General features: G+C 44.9%; 1 protein-coding gene across 1 annotated transcript in view; it reads left to right on the forward strand.

Annotated features, from left to right (window-relative positions):
- trip4 (thyroid hormone receptor interactor 4) overlaps positions 1-23334 on the forward strand; it is an 87197-nt gene that overhangs the window by 14151 nt on the left and 49712 nt on the right. The window contains exons 8-10 of the mRNA XM_042342998.1: positions 4468-4600; positions 6404-6597; positions 14060-14184. Coding sequence (XP_042198932.1) covers positions 4468-4600; positions 6404-6597; positions 14060-14184 — 452 coding nt within the window. The remainder of the gene's footprint in view (positions 1-4467; positions 4601-6403; positions 6598-14059; positions 14185-23334) is intronic.

The raw sequence follows: 23334 nt of genomic DNA on the forward strand, positions 1-23334 counted from the left end.
CTGAGGCCTGACCGGTGTTTATAAAGGTTCATCATAACTTCCTGACTTGTGTATTCTATGCCCCTATTTATAAAGCCCAGTATCCAGTATGCTTTTTAACAGCTTTATCTACCTGTCCGGCCAACTTCAAAGATTTACTTATATGAACCCCCAGGTCTCTCTGTTCCTTCAGCCCCTTTAAGATTGTACCATCAGCTTAGCAGCCATGGCAGGGAGACAAGAAGACTCTGCTGCCTTCCTGAGGGTAGGGTGAAGGACTTCACTTCCGGGCTGGAGAAAAATTTGAAGCAGGAGGGAGTGGATCCAATTGTTATGATTCACATAGGGACCAATGATGTAGGTAGGACAGGTAGGGACGAGTTGAGGAGCAAGTTCCAGGAATTGGGAGTTGAGTTAAAGAGTAGAACTTCGAAGGTATTAATATTGGGATTATTACCTGAGCCGGGGGCAAATTGGTACAGGCAAACAAAAATTAAAGAACTGAATGCCTGGCTAAAAGAATGGTGCGGAGGGCAGGGGTTTCACTTCATGGGCCACTGGCACCAGTATTGGGGGAGACGGGAGCTATTCCAAAGGAATGGACTCCACCTAAACAGGGCTGGGACAAATGTCCTGGCGACACGATTAAATAGGGAGGTAGACAGGGCTTTAAACTACTAAGCGGTGGGCGGGGGAGGGGGTAAAATCAATCACATGTAATCCATCACAAGTAAAATTAGGACCGATGAAAGTGGAAGAGCAGATTAACCAGGGAGATGAGCAAAGTGTGTCAAGCGGGGAAAGGAAGCCCAGGGCTAGGGTACTGGTGAATAGGACTAATAGCCTGAAGTCAGAATTAAAGGTGCTATATCTGAACGCGCGAAGTATTCGAAACAAGATAGATGAACTAACTGCACAAATAGAAACAAACGGGTATGATCTGGTAGCCATCACCAAGACACGGTTACAGGGTGATCAAGGGTGGGAGCTAAATATTCCAGGGTTCGTGGTGTATAGAAAAGATAGGCAATTTGGTAAACAAGGTGGGGGGTTAGCCCTGCTAATAAAGGATGGGATAAAAACAGTAGAGAGGAAAGATTTTAAATCAGAAAAGCAGGAAGTAGAGTCAGTATGGGTAGAGGTATGTAACAACAAGGGGCAGAAATCTCTAGTGGGAGTAGTTTATAGACCCCCGAACAGCATCATAGTATCTTTCAAGGTATAAATCAGGAAATTAGCGGAGCATTTAGCAAAGGAAAAACATTAATTGTGGGTGATTTTAATATAGATTGGGACAATCAAATTGGGAAAAGTAAGATAGAGGAAAAGTTTACAGAATGTACTAGGGATAATTATCTAGATCAGTGTGCCGAGGAGCCAACCAGGGAACAGGCCATATTAGACCTTGTTTTGTGTAATGAAGCAGAGCTGATCAGCTAAGTGGAACTTAAGGCTCCTCTCGGGCAAAGTGATCATAATATGATGGAAGTTAGAGAGAGAAGTAGTTAAGTCTGAAGCAAAGGTCTTAAATTTAAGTAGAGCCAACTTTGCTGGTATGAGAGAGGATTTAGCTAAAATAAACTGGGAAATTAGACTGAAGGATTTGACAGTAGACCAGCAATGGCAGACGTTTAAGGAGATAGTGCAAAATTCCCAGCGAGCACCTATTCCTTTGAGGAATAAGAATGCCACGGGAAAGGTGGCCCAACCGTGGCTAACTAGAGCAGTTAGGGACAGTATAAAGTTAAAGGAAGAAGCCTATAAAACAGCTAAGATGAGTAGTAAACCCGAGGATTGGGAGAACTTTAGGGATCAACAAAGGAGAACTAAAAAAGTGATTAAGAGGGAGAAAATGGAATATGAAGGCAAACTAGCGAGGAACATAAAGACAGACTGCAAGAGGTTTTACAAATATATAAAGAGGAAGAGGTAAATGTGGGTTCGCTACAGGCAGAGACGGGGGGAATTATAGGGGACAAAGACATTAAACAAGTACTTTGCTACTGTCTTCACCTTAGAAGACACTGAAAACCTACCAAGAATAGAAGGGAACCAAGAAGACAATGTTAGCGATCAACTTGGGGGAATTGATATTAGTAAAGAACTGGTTATAAGTAAATTATCAGGTCTTAAAACTGATAAACCCCTGGACCTGAGGGCCTACATCCGAGGGTTTTAAAAGAGGTGGCTACTGAGATAGTGGATGGCTTGTCTTTGATCTTCCAAAATTCTCTGGATTCTGGAACGGTTCCCATTGATTGGAAGATTGCAAATGTAACACCACCATTTAAGAAGGGTGGGAGAGAAAAGATGGGGAACTATAGACCAGTTAGTCTGACATCAGTGGTAGGGAAAATTCTTGAGTCCTTAATTAAGGATGTCGTTATGGGATTCCTGGAAGACCATAACAAGATTAGGCAGAGTCAACATGGCTTTACAAAAGGGAAGTCATGCTTAACTAATCTTTTAGAGTTTTTTGAAGATGTATCTGCAGGTTAGATAGGGGGGAACCAGTAGATGTAGTATATTTAGATTTTAAAAAGGCATTTGACAAAGTGCCACACAAAAGGCTATTGCACAAGGTTAAGGCCCACGGGATTAATGGGAACATATTAGCATGGATTGAAGAGTGGCTAACGGGTAGAAAACAGAGAGTAGGGATAAACGGGTCATTCTCGAATTGGCAGGATGTGACTAGTGGAGTGCCACAAGGATCAGTGCTTGGGCCTCAGCTATTTACAATTTACATCAATGATCTAGACGAGGACATTGAATGTAACGTATCTAAATTTGCGGATGACACTAAACTCGGTGGGAGAGTAAGCTCTGAGGATGATGCAAAAAGATTGCAACGGGATATAGATAGGCTCGGGGAGTGGGCGAGTAGGTGGCAGATGGAATTTAATGTGGGGAAGTGTGAAGTTATTCACCTCGGTAGCAAAAATAGAAAAACAGATTATTTTCTAGAGGGGGAGAGATTAGATAGAGTTAGTGTTCAGAGGGATTTGGGTGTCCTTGTACACCAGTCTCAAAAAGTTAGTTTGCAGGTGCAGCAGCAACTAAGAAGGCGAACGGCAGTTAGCGTTCATTGCAAAAGGTTTAGAGTACAGGAGTAGGGAAGTCTTGCTGCAACTGTATAGGGCTTTGGTGAGACCGCACCGAGAGTATTGTGTGCAGTTTTGGTCTCCTATTTAAAAAAGGACATACTTACCCTCGAGGGGGTGAAGCAATGATTCACTCGGTTAGTTCCTGGAATGAGGGGACTGACCTCTGAAGAGAGGCTGAATAAACTAGGGCTGTATTCTCCAGAGTACAGAAGAATTAGGGGGATCTTATTGAAACATATAAGATTCTTAAAGGGCTGATAAAGTAGTCACTGAGGGTCTGTTTCCCCGGTAGGAGAATCTATAACCAGGGGTCACAGTCTGAAAATTAAGGGTCAGCCTTTTAGGACAGAGTTGAGGAAACATATGGAATTCACTACCCCAGAAGGCTGTAGATGTCAGTCCTTGAACATTTTCAAGGCTGAGACTGATAAACTTTTAAAAAATAGAGAGATTAGGGGATATAGGGATAGGGCAGGTAATTAGAGTTAGGTCTGAAGATCAGACATGATCTTATTGAATGGCGGGGCAGCTCGAGGGGCTGAATGGCCGTCTCCTGCTCCTAATTCTTATGTTCTTATATCGCCTCTCCTCCCAAAATGCATCATTTTGCATTTTTCCACATTAAACTTCCATCTGCCCCGTGTCTGCCCATGTTACCAGTCTGTCTATGTTCATTTGCAGTCTGTTACTATCCTCCTCACTGTTTATTACTTTTCGTAGCTTAGTGTCATCTGCAAACTTGGAGATTGTACTCCCTATACCCAAGTCCAGGTCAGTTATATGCAATATTCTATGATTCTGTAAACTCATTAATGTATAAATGGTGAACCTCCACTGATGGTCCAGTGGGTAAAGGCAAAGGGTCACCAGGGATGGTGTAGTGCCACATGCTCATTGTTGTTAACTCAGGGTTGGTGTTGGTCACAAGCTGGCAGTGTGAGGCCCCCGTTTCACCATGTGCCGTTGCTGGCTGGATACGCAGTTGAAAGATTTAATGAAAGTTGCTTTTGCGGCATATGAAAACAATTAAGAATGACTTAATATGATTGAACTGACAAAATGATAAGAGCATAAGAATTTGCTTGGCGAAAGAAGACCAAGCAAAGTCCATCTAGTTCGTCTCCCACCATCTGGCAGTCGCTTGACGTGTCATGACATGACATGATATATAGTCCCAAACTATATAAGAACATAAGAAAGCTGATTTAAAAAAAACCTTTATGAATAATTCTCCAGAGATTGCTTTCTGCTCTGGCGTGTAGCAGATTCTGAATCCGTCATATGATTTGAGGCAGGCATTGTTTGGTGGGTGCAGGTTTGCGGTGTGTACAGTCTGTGCTGTTCAGTAATGGCTAGGATCACTTTGTGTGTTTGTTTATAGACTGGATGAATTTGTACACGAGATCAAAACTGGGGCCCAGAATAGTCACCTCAGCAACCAGGAGGAACGTGCCCAGCGACAACACAAGTTGGGGGAATTAGTCAATCCTGATATCGTCCAGCCTCCTCCTCTGGTAAGCCATGGATTGTGATTCACAATGATTTGAGACTTGTAATATACAGGGCGACCCATATTCCAGCCCTTCCCCATATCCCTCAACTTTATTCTTCCTCACCCACGAGTCCAGTTTGTTTTAACGTGCACATGGCTGATGCCCTCAACCAAAGTTTTTCACTTGTCATGCTTATCTCAGTGTAGAGATCCTGAAACCTGTTAACAATTCTAAATGATCAGAAAGGCTTCAAATAATAATTTGTTCACTCAATCCACCGCTGTTTGTGGGACACTGCTGCACCCAAATGGCTGCTGCGTTTTGCCCACAAAATGTACAGCATATTCAGTGAAGTGCTGTGAAACATCTTGAAGATATGATAAGGTGCTTTATCAAATCCAGTTATTATTATTAGCTGAAACTGAGGGGATCCAAATCTTAGTTGAGTATTTATGTTTGCTTTATTGTTGTACAAGTTTAACTTCCCTTGAATATCCCTATCAGTTTGTGTGTGTGTGTCTCCCCCCCCCCCACCCCTTCAGCCTCCTCTCTTTGTTCAGAGAATTCAGATCTCACAATGAGTGTTGTGAGTGACAGGATGATTTGAATGGTTTGATCCTCCTAGTTGTTCCCCTGTGAAGTGGACAATTCGTCCTCAGTCTTACTATAATTCGACAGTCCCTTCCTCCTATTAGGGGAGAAATCACCCCACAGGCATTGTCCCTGCAAGTTTCCACACCTACTTGCACGTGATTTTGCCCGGCTTTACTTGTCTCACGTACAGCCTCTTTGAGCATGTGTTGCTTGAAGTTGGAATTCTAGAGGTTGTTTCCAATGTTCCTCTTATCTCATGAAATGTCAGCCTGGCTCAGTTGGTAGCACTTTTGCCTCTGAGTCAGAAGATTGCAGATTTAAGCCCACCATTGGGACTTTGAGCTCTTAGTCTGTACTGTTGCTCTAATACAGTGCTGGGAGAGAGATTGTAATAATAAATAATTCTTGCATTTGATACAGCGCTTTTTAGGTCTTCCAGAAAATGGATTAACTGTATATTTTGTGGGCGAAATGTGGCAGCCAATTGCGCACAGCAATGTTCCACAAACAGTCGTGGATTGAAATGATCAATTTATTATTTTTTTTCTTGAGGGATTATTATCAGGTGTGTTGAGTAAGGAAACTTGCCCAAGGTTTCGTCTTACCAGGGATCAAACCCAGATCTCTCGATCGTGAGGTGAGTGCTTTAACCCCTGAGCTACAGGACTCCTGGATTCTTTATCGAACATGACATCCTTCAAATGAGAAGTTAACCCGAGGTCCTGCCTCGGTCTGCTTGTTCAGGTGGATGTTCCAGGACAGCATTGGAAAAGAGATGGTAGTTTCTTTCAGTGTTTTGGTTAACAATCCACCAAATAAAAATATAATCATTCACTTGATGACTGCCTCTTTACTTAAGAATGTACAACTGCTACACTGTACAGGAGATCCTTTGTAAAGCACTTTTTTAGATATTCCGTCAACATGACAAAGTACTATAACAAAGGTAAGGATGGTGTATAATGACTGCTGTTAAGTTAGGTCATTGATTGTCTACTCTTACAACAACAACTTGCACACATAGTGCCCTTCAAGCGAGGTAGCATCCCAGAGTGCTGGACAATGACGGAGTCTGACTCTGAGCCGGGGCAGAGGGAGGGGGGTGGTGACTGTAACCACAATCAAAAAGGAAGTTTTTTAACGAAGGGTGGGGAGTAGGAGTGGGGCAGTTTGGAAGATGGTGGCTCGGGTCAGTATGAATTGGTATGAACCATTGTGCTCTTTACGCAGTGGGTGGAGCAGACCGGTACAGGGAGCGCGAGGCGAGGGCTGGGTTGTCGTTTGTCGAGTGCAGACAATGATGGCGGCTCAGAGAGAAGCCGACTACGTATCCAGGACCGAGAGTTGCTGGAAATCTCTGATAGCGGAATGTGCCTCAGCATGCACCAGCCTTGGGCTTCACTGCTCATCACAGGCATCAAAAGGTATGTAAAAGTAGATGTACGCATTACAAAGCAGGTATTATTTAATTTCACCCACAAAATACACAGTCACTACACTTTCGAGTATATGCTGTGATGAACTTTGAGACGTCTCAATGACGTGATAAGCTGTTGGATCAAATGCAAGAATTATTATTAATAATTATTATATTGTTAGCAGTAAAACATTAGATTAATTTAACAATGGTGCTAGATTAACAGTCACGTGAAAAATAAAGTTTATGTAAATTATTTAAGACGGACTCAGAGAGGCACTTGGATTTTATAAATTCACGTGAGATTGTTTTTTTTAGAAAATATAATTTTTGCTTTTCTGTTGGTTTTCCTGATAAAGACATAAAGGATTATTATTGCTTAATTGCCAATGTTGGGATAACGTTGCTAATATTTCATATCTTCTAGTTCAAAATGTATAAGGTTGTATAAAGCAAAAGAACCAGAGGGGAGATGAGGAGAAATTTCTTTACCCAGAGAATTGTTACGGTCTGGAATGCGCTGCCTGAGAGGGTGGAAACAGATTCAAAATCAACTTTCAAAAGGGAATTGGATAGGTACTTGAAGATGAAAAATTTGCAGGGCTATAATAAAATAATAATAATCCTTGCATTTGATATAGCGCTTTTCACGTCTTCTCGACGTCTCAAAGCGCTTCACAGAACACACTGTAAAGTGAATTGACTGTATATTTGTGGGCGAACGCGGCAGCCAATTGCGCACAGCAATGTCCCACAAACAGTCGTAGATTGAAAATGACCAATTTATTATTGTTTTTGGTTTTGGAGGGATTATTATTAGGCTCTGTGTGGAGTAAGGAAACTTGCCCAAGGTTTCGCCCTCTGCCTGGAATTGAACTCAGGTCTCTCGCTTGCAAAGCGACTGCTCTAACCACTGAGCTACAGGACTCCTTATGGGGTAAGAGCGGAGTAAGAGTGGGTAGCTCTTTCAAGGAGCTAGCACAGGCATGATGGGCCGAATGGCCTCCTTCTGTGCTATAATATTCTATGACTCTAAGGTCTCCTGCCTTGCCAGGACTACAGAGGTGGAAATTCAGACCAACTCTTAACTTGATTTTGCCATCACATGATCAAATGCAATATAATAACCACTAAGTAAAAAAAACTAAATCGATGCTGAAGTACTCTAGAAAGGATTGAAGGCATAATGTTACTTCATTTAAAGATACAACTTGTCTTTATCACAAACGCTTCGTAATTGTGAAACGGGGAATAGTGGAATAAAATATATCCCTTAGAGTGATGCCGAGGCCAAATATCATTAAACAGCACCTCAACTCCCAAAAATAAGATTACGGGTTTGAAATTACTTTTGTGTTTCTGCCTTTGGCCAATAATTCAAATTGCAGAGGATGTTGTGTTCTCATTGATGATAATGGTTACACTGAAGGATTTACAATTATAATTTTGTCAATAACTTTAACTGTAACTAGCTCATCATAGAATCGTAGAATTATATAGCACAGAAGGCCCATCATGTCTGTGTCGGCTCTTTTAAAAGAGCTATTCAAATTAATCTCACTCCTAATCAACCTCGCTCCCGCACTTATCACTTTGCAGAAGAGACAGCACAGCCCTGCAAACTTGTCCTTCCCAAATAATTATTTGCTTCTCTCTTAAAAGTTGTTATCGAATCGGCTTCCACCGGCCTTTCAGGCAACGCTTTCCAGATCCCAACAACTCACTGTGTGAAAACATTTCTCCTCACCTCTGTTTCTTTTAACAACTATTGTAAATGGGTGTCCTCGGGTTACTGACCCACCCGCCAGTGGGAATAGTTTCTCCTTGTTCACCCTATCAAATCCCTCATAATTTTGAAAACTTCTATTAAGTCTCCTCTTAACCTTCTCTGCTCCAAGGAGAATAATCCCAGCTTCTCTGCCTCTCCTGATAACTGAAGTTATTATCAGAGTCGAGTGAAATTATAATTCACTGTACGAAATGCAAAATACTGCAGATGCTGGAAACCTGAAAAAAACAGAAGTCACTGGGAACACTCAGCGGGTCAGGCAGCATCTATGGAGAGAGGAAAGTGAATTAACGTTTTGGTTCCATGACTCTATTCTGACGAAGGGTTGTGGACCTGAAACGTTGACTCACTTTCCTCTCTCCATAGATGCTGCCTGACCTGCTGAGTGTTCCCAGCGACTTCTGGTTTTGTTTTCATAATTCACTGTTTCTGCTCTGGCATATTCCAGTTAATCTGAAAAACTGGATTGATGATGATGTGAAAGAGGGTTTTGAAACAGCTGCTGTCTCTTCTGCAAAGTGTTGGTAAATTTTCCTTGTGTAATAGCGTTTCCACGATCTTGTACATTGAAGCCTTTATTGCAACAGCAAGGAATGCATTACTACATTAATGTGGTGGTGAGAAAGACCCACCTTATGGTATGTGTATTTCACTTTTGAGCAACAAATCAGTGAACACGGAATAATGGAAATCGGTGTTACAGATTAATGATTTGTCATTTCCATCCCAACAATCTACCTCTGGGATTTCCATGTATAGGTGGGATGCGTAAAATTTTTGGTTTGGAGACTCTTAAGCACGATGATGGGTTTCCGCATGTGTCAGACACCTGACTGGGCAAAAAATAAATCATTTATTGCACAGGCTGCTGAGGAAGCCAGGGTCCATGGTTACCAGCTGGATCCCAATGTGGTCTTTTGAGGTATCGGTGCTGGGCAGCAGGCCAGGCAGGAGCAAGAACCTTGGCTTCAGTTATCTTCCTGTCTCACTTCCTCCCTATCTCAGTAGCACTGAGTCCAATTGCAACAAATCACTGGGATGCTCGGTGATTGACATCAATTGTCTGGTTCGGTCTCACATTGGACAGCAGCCTGCACGTTTGCCATTTCACAGTAAATCCTGTGAAGTGCTACGAGATGTCCTTCTGACCCGATAAGATGGTATACCAAATTCAAGGATTATTATCATAATTTTTTGCTTACCAGCTGAGCTTTTTTTTATTGGAGTAACCTTGTGTACACAGTTGTGATCCAATTGCCCTCATTTTATTGTCATCCTTATAGCTACAAAGAGCACAGTGTGTGTGTGTGTGTATGTGCTTGAAGGGCAAACATGGCTCTAATTAGAATAATTACAGTCCAACTATGGTCTACCTAATCCTATCTCAGTGAACCATTCAAGGATACGTGATTTAATTTAGTTGCCTCATTGAACACTGCATTAAAACTGACTGAAAGGTGCTCATGGTTGGTTGAGAGCATTAAAACTCAATTGAGTATGTCCTTGTCAAGCTAGTCTGAACAAATAAGCAGTGGATCTACAAGTCTGTATGTATGAGGAGACAACGCTTTCTGACAGCAATGTAATTAGGTTTTTAAAAATACTGTATATCCTTGGTGAGATTTTGTCACACCGTCAGTTAAACTCTGCAGTGCTCAGATAACTGTGAGAGAAATAGATTGATGCTAGATTTCCGCAAACCAAGTTTGATGCATGATATCAGAATTTGAGGTGGGGGAGAGCGGTGGGGAGAGTGGGGGGAGGATGGGGTGGGAAAGTGGGGGAGGAGAGGGGAGGGCAGCGGGGGGGGCGGGGAGATGTGGGGTGAGAGGCAGGAGGGAGAGTGGTGGAGAGGCGGGGGGGAGGAGTGGGGCAGGGGGGGAGTGGGGCAGGGGGAGAGTGGGGCAGGGGGGAGAGTGTGGGAGGGGAGAGGGCAGGGAGAGCGAGGGGGAGTGGGGAGGATGGGGGTGGGAAAGTGGGGGAGGGAGAGTGGGGGAGGGCAGCGGGGGAGGGCGGGGAAGAGTGTGGGGGAGGGCAGGAGGGAGAGTGGTGGGAGAGCGGCGGGGGGAGAGAGTGGGGCAGGGGGGAGAGTGGGGCAGGGGGGAGAGTGTGGGAGGGGAGAGGGCAGGGGAGAGCGAGGGGGAGAGTGGGGGAGGATGGGGGTGGGAAAGTGGGGGAGGGCAGCGGGGGAGGGCGGGGAAGAGTGTGGGGGAGGGCAGGAGGGAGAGTGGTGGGAGAGCGGCGGGGGGAGAGAGTGGGGCAGGGGGAGAGTGGGGCAGGGGGGAGAGTGTGGGAGGGGAGAGGGCAGGGGGCGGGGGGGAGGGCAGGGGGGAGAGTGTGGGAGGGGAGAGGAGAGGGTGGGGGGGAGAGTGGGGAGGCAGGGGAGAGCAGGGGAGGGGAGAGCGGGGGAGGGCAGGGGAGAGGGGGGTTCGCGGGAGGGAGCGAGTGGAGTAGGGCGGGGGCAGGGGAGAGGCTGGGGGGAGAGGGGAGTGGGGAGTGAGGGCTGGGGAGAGGGCGGGGGGAGGCGTGGGAGAGGGGAGTGAGGGCAGGGGAGTGAGGGCAGGGGAGAGGGCGGGGGGAGGCGGGGGAGAGGGGAGTGAGGGCAGGGGAGAGGGCGGGGGAGGGCAGGGGAGAGTGGGGAGGCAGGGGAGCGGGGGAGGGCAGGGGAGAGCGGGTGGGGGGGAGGGCAGGGAGAGCGGGAGGGGGGAGAGCAGGAGAGGGGAGAGTGGGGGGGGAGGGCGGGGGAGAGGGCAGGGGAGAGCAGGAGAGGGCGGGGGGGTAGTGGGAGAGGGGAGGGCGGGGCAGAGGGGGTGGGAGAGCGGGAGAAGGGTGGGGAGGGCGGGGGGAGAGCGGGAGAGGGGATAGGAGAGCGGGAGAAGGGTGGGGAGGGTGTGGGGAGAGCAGGGGAGGGAGCGGAGAGTGGGGGAGAGCAGGGGAGGGAGCGGAGAGTGGGGGAGAGCAGGGGAGGGAGCGGAGAGTGGGGGAGAGCAGGGGAGGGAGCGGAGAGAGGGAGAGAGTAGGGGAGGGAGCGGAGAGTGGGGGAGGGCAGCTGAGCCACCCACAAGGCTTCATTGCACTGCTGTTCTTGCACATGTCAGTGTTGCTGCTGTTGTAAACCTTTCCATCCTGTGAATAGAGGGATTGGGCACGTTTCCTTACTCCACATGCCTCTGTTTACCCAACAGTGAGTAGGAATCCGCTTGTTAATCAATTGGCAGATTGCTTTTCCAGGGGTAATAATCCCTTAAAAACAAAACATAAATAAATAAACTAAAAATTGGTCTCAATCCACGGCTGTTTGTGGGACGCTGCTGTGCGTAATTGGCTGCTGAGTTTCGCCCCCAAATTATAGTCAATTCACTTTGCAGCATAATCAGCAAAGGTAAAAGAAAGAGCAGGAGCTCTGCATTTAGTGTTCATGTCAATGGTCTAAAATACAAGGTTTGGAAAATAGTTTTGCCCACAAAATACACAGTCACTACACTTTACAGTGTGAAGCGTTTTGAGATGTCTCAAAGACGTGATAAGGCGGTGTATCAAATGCAAAGATTATTGTTAGCAGTCTCTCACCACAATTCAGAACATAGTTTGTTCTGTCTAAATGAGATGATTTGTTATTTACAGAATGTTTAAATGGAGTAAATACATCTATGTTTTATCAAAAGATCTGAGAGCTATTACAAGACAGTGAACTAAATTAAATGACTAGACTAAAGCATTTGGGATCCAACAGCAGAATGCTGAGTCTGCCACCCTGCAAGACAGATTCTTTTGGTAAATATTTTTTTCTCTGCAGGTTACAATCTGAGTCAAAATCACCTGTTTTCACTGCTATATTGGCACCAGGTTTTTTTATTTTTGATTCACGTGGAATCACAGAATCTTACAGCACAGAAGGGGGCCATTCGGCCCATTGTGCCTGTGCCAGCCCCAACTACCAACTAGTCCTGCTCTTAACCCATAATCCTGCACATTTTTCCTTTTTAAATACCTATCCAACTAAGCTATTATTCAGTCTGTTTCCACCTCGCTTTCAGGCAGTGCATTCCAGACCGTAACAATTCTCTGGGTAAAAAAANGCCTCCTCATCTCCCCTCTGATTCCCACCCTTTGGAACTCCAGCCCGCAGTCCCTTTGCCTTGCTCCATCCCTTGCCTCCTTCAAGGCACGACTCAAGACCCTCCTTTTCGACCGTGCCTTCAGCCGCCCTTCTACCTCTGTATCCTCCCTCATTTCAACCCTGCCCCCTCATGCTCGGGTCCTGATCCCCGACTGTTCAGCGCCTTGAGCTGTTCTCCCAACGTTTTCAAATGTAATTTTATTGTTGTTATTGTTGATCATTGCTCAAGTTCTTGAATCACTGTTTCCTAGTAGAGACGGGGAATTATTTTTATTGGCTGTTTGTACTAAGTTTGAACTCTCACCTCAGTTTCTTAATGACCTATTAACTGCTTCTTGGCCTATGTAGTCAGTCAGTGATCTACCAAACTCCTTTGTGCTGTTAATCTGGTCCTTTGCTATTCAGGTTTGTTGGTGGCTCTGGCCATGTGATTTTCGAGGGGTCTTTGTATGATCACGCCAAAGGAATATTATTGTTTCCTAACTAACAAGTTTGTTGAGTGATCTCCGAAAAAAAAATGCATTTCCACATTCTTTGGGGTATTACTTGGGTCTCATGCTTTCCATTATGGTCTTGGGATCTAAAACGAGAAATACTTATGCTTGGATGGCAAATGCAGATCTAATGATGATATTAGTAGTCTGTCTAAGTGAACAAGACCAAGATATCCGTGTTATTTAGTAATGTCTCACTGAATCCTGGCAACAAATGTAGGGAAAAGTATCTATTGTTCATTGCTGTGGCGGCCCAGATAAGCATACTTTGAGTCAAAGCAGACCAAGTAATAGATAGTGTGTGCAGTGGGTAAAGAGAAGGTGGAAGAGAGAACCCAATGCAATCAACATCATGATTAGATTTCAAACAAAATACTTTAACCTGCTGCCTGTTGTCAATACAATCTTCAATCGTTGCAATGGTGCAAGTGAATAATGATCTGTTGTCAGTGGTGGGGCTTTACTAAGCAGCTCAGCAACACCATGACAGAAGCTTGTCAGCTGCCAACCAGGGCATGATTGTGGTTAGAGCACTCGCCTCCCAATAATTATAATAATGTTTGTATTTGTTATAAGACCTTATCCCGTCTTCGAGACTTCTCAAAGCGCTTCACAGAATATACTGTAAAGTGAATTACTGTGTATTGTGAATGAAATGCGGCAGCCGATTGCGCACAGCAGTTGTGGATTGAGTGACCAAATAATTATTTTTTATAAGGGATTATTACCCCAGGAAAAACAATCCGCCAATCGACTAACAACATGGTTCCTACTTACTGCGAGGTGAACAGAAGCGTGTGGAGTAAGGAAACTTGCCCACTGTTTCTCCCTGGCTGGGATTCGAACCCAGGTCCATTCGCTGCGAGGCAAGTGCTCTAACCACAGCAACAGGATTCCATGTTAAGATGTTAACAAACACGTCCTGTTGCTGAAACTCTTTGTGAAACATTTAGAATAGGTTCTGTACAAAATACTAAGATGTTAGTATTTTGTACAGAACCTATTCTAAATGTTTGAAATCTGTCTTGAGTCATTACAATTGCTTCCTTTTCTCCTTGGTTGCTAGGGCAGAGGGGAGGACCTGGTACACGTCACACCGAGGCCGGCTATGGATTGCAGCAGCTGCCAAAAAACCTTCATCACAGGAAATAGCAGAGATTGAACAAAGCTATAAGGCGATGTATGGCAAAGGTAAAAGAAAGAGCAGGAGCTCTGCGTTTAGTGTTCATGTCAATGGTCAATGTCAATGGTCTAAAATACAAGGTTTGAGAAATAGTCACTACACTTCACAGTAAAACCTGTTTGAGAGTAAAACCTGTTTACTTCATAGTAAAACCAGCTCCTTGGGACGTCCTCCCGACGTGAAAGGCGCTCTATAAATGGAATCTTGTTGTTGTTGTTGTAAAACCGTCTCGAAGACGTGATAAGACGCTGTATCAAATGCAGGGTTATTATTCTAGTTAAAAAAGAGACTCCCAAGTGGTTAATTCAGAGCTCCACTTGCCTTGTGTCACATCGGGCCTAACAGTAGAATGTTGGTACAATACTGTGTGACCATAGTCGTTACCATTTTCACGTGTGAGCCTTACTTGTGATTGACAACAACAACAAGATTACATTTGTACAGCGCCGTTCAGACCCGAGTTGGGGGGGGGGAAGGGAGGGGAGGGAAAGGTGGGTGGCCGATGGCATGGTCGAAGAGGAGGGTTTTGGGGCGGGACTTGAAGGAGGCTTAGGAGGGGGCGAGGCGGAGTGATTGGGGGATGGAATTCCAGAAGTTGGGGGCAGAGTGGCTGAAGGCTCTCCCCTCAATGGTGGGGCGGGTGGGTCGGGGGACGTGGAGCAGCCAGAGTTGGCTGAGCGGAGGGAACGGGCGGATTGGTAGGGGGTTAGGAGGTTGCAGAGGTAGGGTGGGGCGAGGTCATGGAGGGCTTTGTAGGTGAGGACCAGGATCTTGAACTGGATCCTCTGAAGGATAGGGAACCACTGGAGTCGGGCGAGAGTGGGGGAGATGGGGTCACGGAGTTTGGTAGAGGGAGGAGTTGGGAAGGCCGACACGCAGGGAGTTTGCATAGTCGAGCCCGGAGGTGATGAAGGCATGAACAAGAGTTTCAGCGGCCTGAGGGGTGAGGTAGTGGCGGAGTCGGGTGATGTTACGGAGTTGAGGGAAGGCAGAGCGGGTCATGGCTTGAATGTGGGGGAGAAAAGACAGTTGAGGGTCAAACAAGTCACCCAGGTTCCTGACTGGCTGGTGAGTTGAAGTGTGCAACAGGCAATGTAGCAGCAACTGATTTGAGTCTGTTTTCACACAACCTTCATATGTGTGCACCTTCTGAATAGTGATAAACAAAGGAAAGTCTGGCTTTTAAAAATTTTCTCTCTCTGCCCCCATCCCCCCCGGTCAAATGCAGGGAACTGAGACCAAGTGTATTACTGCAGTATTAGCATGGCTGAGGTCAGGTAACTCAGCACAGGCTGGGAACTGAACTCGACCCAAGTTAGGTTAGGCAAGTGTGAGGCAAGATGCACACTGGCACTTGGTGGGGGGCACTGGGGGTGTGAGGTGAGGGTGGGCACACTGTGTGTGTGGGTGTGCGATAAGGTGCAGAATGAAAACAATTCATAGAATCATACGGCACAGAAAGAGGCCATTCGGCCCATCGTGTCTGCGTTGGCTCCTAAAAGAGCTTCCAATTCAATCCCACCGGCCCACTTTCTCTCCATAGCCCTGCAATCCTGTCCTCCCCAAATACCCATCTACTTCTCTCTTAAAAGTTGCTATTGAATCGGCTTCCACTACCCTTTCAGGTAATGCATTCCAGATCCCAACAACTCGCTGGTGAAAATGTTTTTCCTCACCTCCCCTCTGTTTCTTTTAACAACTATCTTAAATCAGTGTCCTCGGGTTGAGGTGATCTGGCCGGATTTAAAGCGATGTAGAGCAGGAAGGCTAAATCTAATCCCATATTGCTTCACTCTGGAGCAAAGCAGCTTCATTCCTGGTGGCATAAAATGATGAGGAAAAGTGTGGAACAAGGGGGACTGCAGAAGAACTTTGTTCCATTTCCTGCCACCTCAGCTATTCTGTGACTGAGTTTATATCTAGTTGATAAGTAGAGAGCCCAGAGTAAGCTATGTCCAGAGTGAGGCGAGGCCAGAGTGTGAGGGAATTTGGTGAGAGTGGGAATTCGGTGCAGAGGCGGAAGTGGGGGCAGGCTATATATCTTTGTATCTATATAAAGATTGTGAAGATGGTGTGGCAGGTAAACTGCTAGGTCTGTCATATGTGGGAGTCGATGGAGGGCGCCTTAAGCCCGGGCGACTTCATCTGCCGCAAGTGTCTGGAAATCAGGGAGCTTCAGCTGAGAGTAGCTGAGCTGGAAGCCCAGGTGCAAACACTGCGCTCCATCAGGGACAGTGAGAGGTTCCTGGACAGTATGATGGAGTAGACCCTCACTCCCCTAGGACTCAGTGATACAGCCCATCACTGTATAGGAACCATGAGAGAGGGGTACTGGAGCTATTGGGAGGTCAGAGTTCAGGAACAGGACCACTCCCAGAGGAGCCCAACACACAGCCACATGCTAAAAGTGATTGGGTGACAGTGCGACGGGGAAAGAAGAGGGCTTGTGCAAGGCAGAGCACCCCCAACAGAGTACCGGTCTCAAATCAGTACTCAGCATTAGAAATTGAGAGTGTGGAAACCTCCCGTGAGGACAGCAGTGAACATTCTGTCCAACAGGACAGGGGCATGGATCACACGGGCAACACTGTTCTGATAGGGGATTCAACAGTGCGAGGCACTGACAGGATCTTCTGTCATAAGAATCGTGAGGCTAGGATGGTTTGCTGCCTTCCTGGTGCGAGGGTAGTGGACTTTACCCAGCGTGTGGACAAGATTCTTCAGGGGGAAGGAGAATGTCCAGAAGTCGTGGTCCATGTGGGGACCCACGATATTGGGAAGAAGAGGGCTGAGATACTCCAGGGCGAGTATCAAAAGTTGGGGAACAAACTCAAGGCCAGAACATCCAAGGTGGTGATCTCTGGGTTACTCCCGGTGCCTCAGGCAACGGGGCACCATAATGAAAGGATCAGGCGTATGAACGACTGGCTGGAAAAATGGTCCAGAAAAGAAGGTTTCCGTTTTGTGGACAATTGGGACCACTACTGGGGGAGGTGGGATCATTACCTTGCGGATGGGCGGCACTTAAGCAAGGCAGGGGTTAGCTTCCTGGCCAAGAGATTATCGAATGCTGGGGGGCTAATTTAAACTAGTGGCGAGGGGGATGGGTATCCCAGGATAAACAATAGATTAGGGAATAGAGGAAAAAGACAAGTGGGAAATATAGAGCAGGTACATGTGGACAATTTCCTCAAATGCATGTACCTAAATGCACGTAGCTTAGGGAATAAGGTTGATGAGCTGCAGGTTCAACTGGCCATAGGGGGTTACGATGTGGTAGCAGTAACTGAGACATGGCTCAAGCCAGGACAGGAATGGGAGATAAATATTCCAGGATATAATGTGTTCAGGAAGGATAGAGAAGGAAGAAAAGGAGGAGGGGTGGCAATATTAGTTAAGGATACAATTGTAGCTGTAGAAAGGGACGAGACTCTTGGGGGCCCGACAACAGAATCCATCTGGTTAGAGGTCAGAAATAGAAAAGGAATGGTTACACTGATAGGGGTTTACTATAGACCACCAGAGAGCGGGAAGGAGATAGAAGAGCAGATCTGCAACCAGATCACGGACAGATGTAGGGCGAACAGAGTTGTCATAATGGGGGATTTCAATTATCCCAATATAGATTGGCAAAATAGCAGCGTTAAGGGCAAGGCAGGAGAAAGATTCATCAACTGTGTACAGGAAAATTTTCTTGAGCAGTATGTCTCCAGTCCTACAAGGAAGGAAGCATTGCTGGATCTTGTCCTAGGGAATGAAGTAGGTCAGGTTGAACAAGTTTCGGTAGGGGAGCATCTAGGTAACAGTGACCATAATATTATTAGATTTAGATTACTCATGAACAGGGACAAAGTACAGTCAAGGGTGAAAATGCTTGACTGGAAAAGAGCTAATTTTGATGGGCTAAAGAGGGACCTAGAGTTGGTGGACTGGCAAGTAAGAATGGCAGGTAAAACGACTCATGAGCAATGGGAAATCTTCAAAGATACGATAGCTCAGGGTCTAAATAGATATATTCCCACAAAAGGGAAATGTGCGAGAACCAAGCCAGCCTGGATGACCAGGGATATTTTGTCTAGGATGAAAAAGAAGAAGACGGCGTACGACAATTGGAAGACGCAAGACACTGAGGATAGCAAAGAGCATTATAGAGAATGCAGGAGTGATCTTAAAAGAGCGATAAGACAGGCAAAAAGATCGCATGAGAAGAGGTTAGCGGGTAACATAAAGGGGAATCCTAAAATATTTTATAAGCACATAAAGGAAAAAAGGTTAGTTAAAGGTAGGGTGGGGCCAATCAAAGACAATGACGGCAATCTTGTTGTGGAGGCAGAGGGATGGCTGATGTACTGAACGAGTACTTTGCATCTGTCTTCACAACGGAAACGGATGCCCCAAATGCCACAGTATTGGATGAGAGGGTAGAGGAAATAGATCAGATTACTATAGACAGAGAGGAAGTTCTGAAAAGATTGACTGGGCTCAAAATTGATAAGTCACCAGGACCAGATGGGTTTCACCCAAGGTTGCTGTGGGAGATACGGGTTCAAATAGCGGAGGCTTTGGCCATTATATTTCAATCGTCATTGGACACAGGAGTGGTGCCAAGAGACTGGAGAGTGGCTAATGTTACCCCACTCTACAAAAAGGGGCAGAAAGACAAGCCCGGAAATTACAGGCCAGTCAGCCTAATTTAGGTAATAGGAAAGCTACTGGAGACCGTAATCCGGGACAGAATAAATCTCTACTTAGAGGAACACGAGGTAATTAGAGACAGCCAACATGGATTTGTTAAAGGCAAATCTTGCCTAACAAATCTAATAGAATTTTTTGAAGAGGTGACTGCGAGGGTTGATGAGGGAAATGCGGTGGACATTATTTACATGGATTTTAAAAAGGCTTTTGACACAGTACCGCATAAGAGGTTAATAAAAAAACTGGAGGCCCACGGTATTAAGGGGACAGTAGCCGTTTGGATTAGGAACTGGCTGAGTGACAGAAGCAGAGGGTGGTGGTTAATGGGTGTTTCTCGCAATGGAAGGAGGTGTGCAGCGGTGTCCCCCAGGGATCGGTATTGGGACCACTGCTCTTTCTAATATATATTAATGATCTGGACTTGGGCATAGGGAGCACTATTTCCAAGTTTGCAGATGATACCAAGTTAGGTAGGGTAGTAAATAGTGAAGAAGATTGTGACGGACTGCAGGCAGACATACACAGAATGGTGGAATGGGCTGACATGTGGCAGATGGATTTCAATGTAGATAAGTGTGAGGTGATACACTTAGGTAGGAAAAATGATAGGAGGCAATATAGACTTGGGAGCTCAATCTTAAGGGGGGTGAACGTACAGAGAGATCTGGGTGTTCAAGTAAGCGAATCATTAAAGGTAGTGGGGCAGGTAGATAGGGCAGTAAAAAAGGCATTTGGTGTACTGAGCTTTATTAGTAGGGCATAGAGTATAAGAGTAGGGGTTATGCTTAATCTGTACAAAACACTGGTTAGGCCTCAGCTGGAGTACTGCGTCCAGTTCTGGGCACATTACCTCAGGAAGGACATGAAGGCACTGGAAAGGGTGCAGAGGAGATTCCAGGAATGGGGAACCTTAGCTATGAGGACAGTGGAGAAGTTAGGACTTTTCCCATTAGAGCAGAGAAGGTTACGCGGGGACCTGATAGAGGTCTTCAAGATCATGAAAGGTTTCGACAGGCGAGATAGGGAAAAGCTGTTTCCGCTGGTAGGTGTGTCTGTGACTCGTAGTCACAGTCTTAAGATATCTACCAAAAGAAGCAGAGGGGAGGTTAGGGTTAGAAGAAATTTTTTCACTCAGCGAGTTGTTAGAATTTGGAATGATCCGCCCGAAAGCGCAGTGAAGTCCGATTCAATATCAGCTTTTAAGAGAGAACTGGCTAGGTATCTGGAGAGGACGGGTTTGCAGGGTTATGGGGAGAAAGCTGGTGATTGGAAAGTGACTTGCTCTGTCAAAAAGCTGGTGAGTGGGGTTAATAAAAGTCAGTTGCTCTGTCAAAGAGACAGCACAGACTCGATGGGCCAAATGGCCTCCTTCTATGCCGTAACATTCTATGATTCTATGATAAGTAACCATCCTACTTTAATGGCAAAAATTCTCTAATAGATTAGGGGTGATGAGCAAGTTAATTGGCTTCTGAAATATAACTGCGTATCTAGATTTCTTGGTATGTCAGCAGTTCCAGTCAGCCTCTCAGGGCAATCAAAGGATTGTGGAGATGCTTGACAGTTCTTCATAGACACGCAAATATGAACCAATTCCCTGAACATGTCGGTATAGCAGTAATTCGGCGTGGAGGGTGCTATATAAATCCAAGTTGCTGTTGTAATTCAAGGTTATTACTGCTCTTCAGAGGAGAACTTGTTCAAACTTTAACAGAAAGAGTTAGAGACATGATTTCAACCATCAAGTAGTTTTATAGTACAGCAGGAGGCATTCCAGCCCAGCTTAGTGAGCCAGTTAAACTCTAAGAGTTAAATGTTAGTTTCATTACCTTATTTTTGGCTTTAAGTCCTGAAATAGAACTTGTGATTCAAGAATTGACCACAAAGTTGCGCTGTTTTGTATCCCATCTAAACTCTGTGGTTGGAGAGTGTGCGCCAGATTACACACCCAGTATTGGCTGATGATGAATTCCTTCTGTAAAAGGCTTGTCCTTTGGTGACAAAGTGCTTATGTTTGCAGCGATATGTTACACATAAGCTAATTGGCTGATCTAGTTCGACTACGTTCAGTCTGTGTGTTGAACTGAAAATGTTTCCCTTTTGAGCCATGTATATTTTAAATTTGATGGTTAGATTCTGCCTGTTTCGTGTTCCCCTTTCGTTGGCCCTGCACTAACCGACCTTGAGAGGAGCAGAACAGGTCCCAGACTTCAATTGGCTGCTCGCAAGAACTATTCTGAGGGTAACTACCCTTCAGATTGATTGTTCACAGTACTGTACTCTTGCCCTCCACACACAGATGTTGTGATCAAAAAAAAATATTGAAGGTGGGTAAATTCAATAAATTGAATAAATTCAGAACAAATCTGTGTAAACACTACTTCAGTGAGCGAGTAGTAAACTTATGGAACAGGCTCCCTAGGGAGGCAGTGGAAGCAGAAAATGTTTCAAGAACAAATTAGATCGATTTCTGCTAAAAAAAATCTCAGGATAATACAGTATATAGTTTGGGACACAACATGTCATGCTAGGATGGTGAAAGGCGAACTTTTGTCTTCTTTTGCCAGCAAATTCTTGTGTTGGTGCTACAAAGCAATTTGGTTTCACTCTGCTGATACAGTGTTTTATAAGAAATTCCTACGTTACAACTATTTGGAATCTTATTTCCATAAGATTCTGGGAACTTTGGATTTTTATGGCAGGAAAATCCAACCAGCAGTTTTAAAACCCAAAAAAGATTTAATGTCTAAGACAGAAAGATTTTTCGTTCCATTGATTGCTTGCTTCCAGTCAATTTATTTCAGATCTAAAATAATTCTTAGGAGTAAATTCCATGGATTTCAACCCTCAAACACACGTAAATAATAATAATAATAATCCCTCAAAAAAATCAATAATAAATTGGTCATTTTCAATCCACGACGGTTTGTGGGACATTGGCTGCCGCGTTCGCCCACAAATACACAGTCAATTCACTTTACAGTATATTCTGCGAAGCGCTTTGGGACGTCGAGAAGATGTGAAAAGCGCTATATCAAATGCAAGGATTATTATTATTATTATTAAATACACACTGGGAAGAATGTGCTCCTAAGGCCTCCCGTCTCAGCCCATCAGCTGTTAATGGGAAGATCCTGAGACCTGCTCTGTAATTAGACCCAAAATGAAGCCAGTCCCTCTCTTTCCCTCCCAACCCCTCAGATCCTCCTGGCTAGTTTCTGAGATGTTCCTGAGAAGCAGATTTCATAGTAAATGGTATGGTAAATGTGTTCCCATTGGATCCTATTATAGGGACATAGGAACAGGAGGAGACCGTTCAGCCCCTCGAGTCTGTTTCACCATTCTATAAGATCATGGCTGATCTGTACCTCAACTCCAATTACCCGCCTTGTCCCATATCCCTTAATACCCTGGGGTGGAATCCATCAGGTTCTGGAGATTTGTCTATCTTTAGTTTCTCCATTTTTTTATTTATATTAAATCCATGTAGTTCTTCTCTTTGGCTTATTTCAAAGTTCCCTTGTTCCCTTTGTCCTCTTCCTCGACAGTGAAAAAGGAAGCAAAGTATCCATTCAACAAGTTTGCCATTTCCTTATTGTTCATTATAGTCTCACCCACATCTGTTTTTAATGGGCCCTCATTCCCCTTTACCATTCTCTTTCTCTTAATATATTTATAAAAACTTTGATATCCCTTGCAAGTTCTTTCTCATATTCCCTTTTTGCTGACCATGGTTGTTGGACACAGGTGGAGCTTTTGTGTTTTATGGGGTTTGTACTGGTTTTATATTGTACCAAATATTTGCATACATATGACTATGGTTTCACCCAGATTACTGTAATTAATTTCTCATCCCTTCAAAGTTTGCCTTATTTAAATTTTAAATCTTGGTTTGCGACTCCCTTCTCCCTCTCAAACTTATATTAAATTCAATCATATTATGGTCACTATTTGCAAGATGTTCCTTTACCATCAGATTGTTAATTCATTCTGGTTCGTTACTCATCACTAATATGGCATGCTCCCTTGTCGGTTCTAAATATTGTTCCAGTAAACTGTCCTGAATACAATACATTCCAATCAGGAATCCGTCTTCACCAGGAACAAATGGGAATATTTCTCACTGAATGAGCTATTGTAAAATTGTTTTGTTGAAAACTGTAATGTGGAAACACTTTATCAGATCCTAGAACTGAGAGGTTACACCTATCAAGAAAGGCTGAACATACTCAGACTCTACTCTTGAAAAGAGTTAGGGGTGACCTGATAGACGTTTTTAAAATGATGAAAGGTTTGATAGGGTCGACATAGGGAAGATGTTTCCGCTTGTGGGGGAAACCAAAACCAGGGCCATCAATATAAAATAGTCACAAATAGATCAAATAGGGAAGTTAGAAGAAATTTCTTCACACAGAGAGTAGTGGGAATGTGGAACATGCTGCCACAACAACAACAAAATTCCA

This window comes from Callorhinchus milii, unplaced genomic scaffold (assembly GCF_018977255.1).
Source record: "Callorhinchus milii isolate IMCB2004 unplaced genomic scaffold, IMCB_Cmil_1.0 Scaffold22, whole genome shotgun sequence".
Lineage (NCBI taxonomy): Eukaryota > Metazoa > Chordata > Chondrichthyes > Chimaeriformes > Callorhinchidae > Callorhinchus > Callorhinchus milii.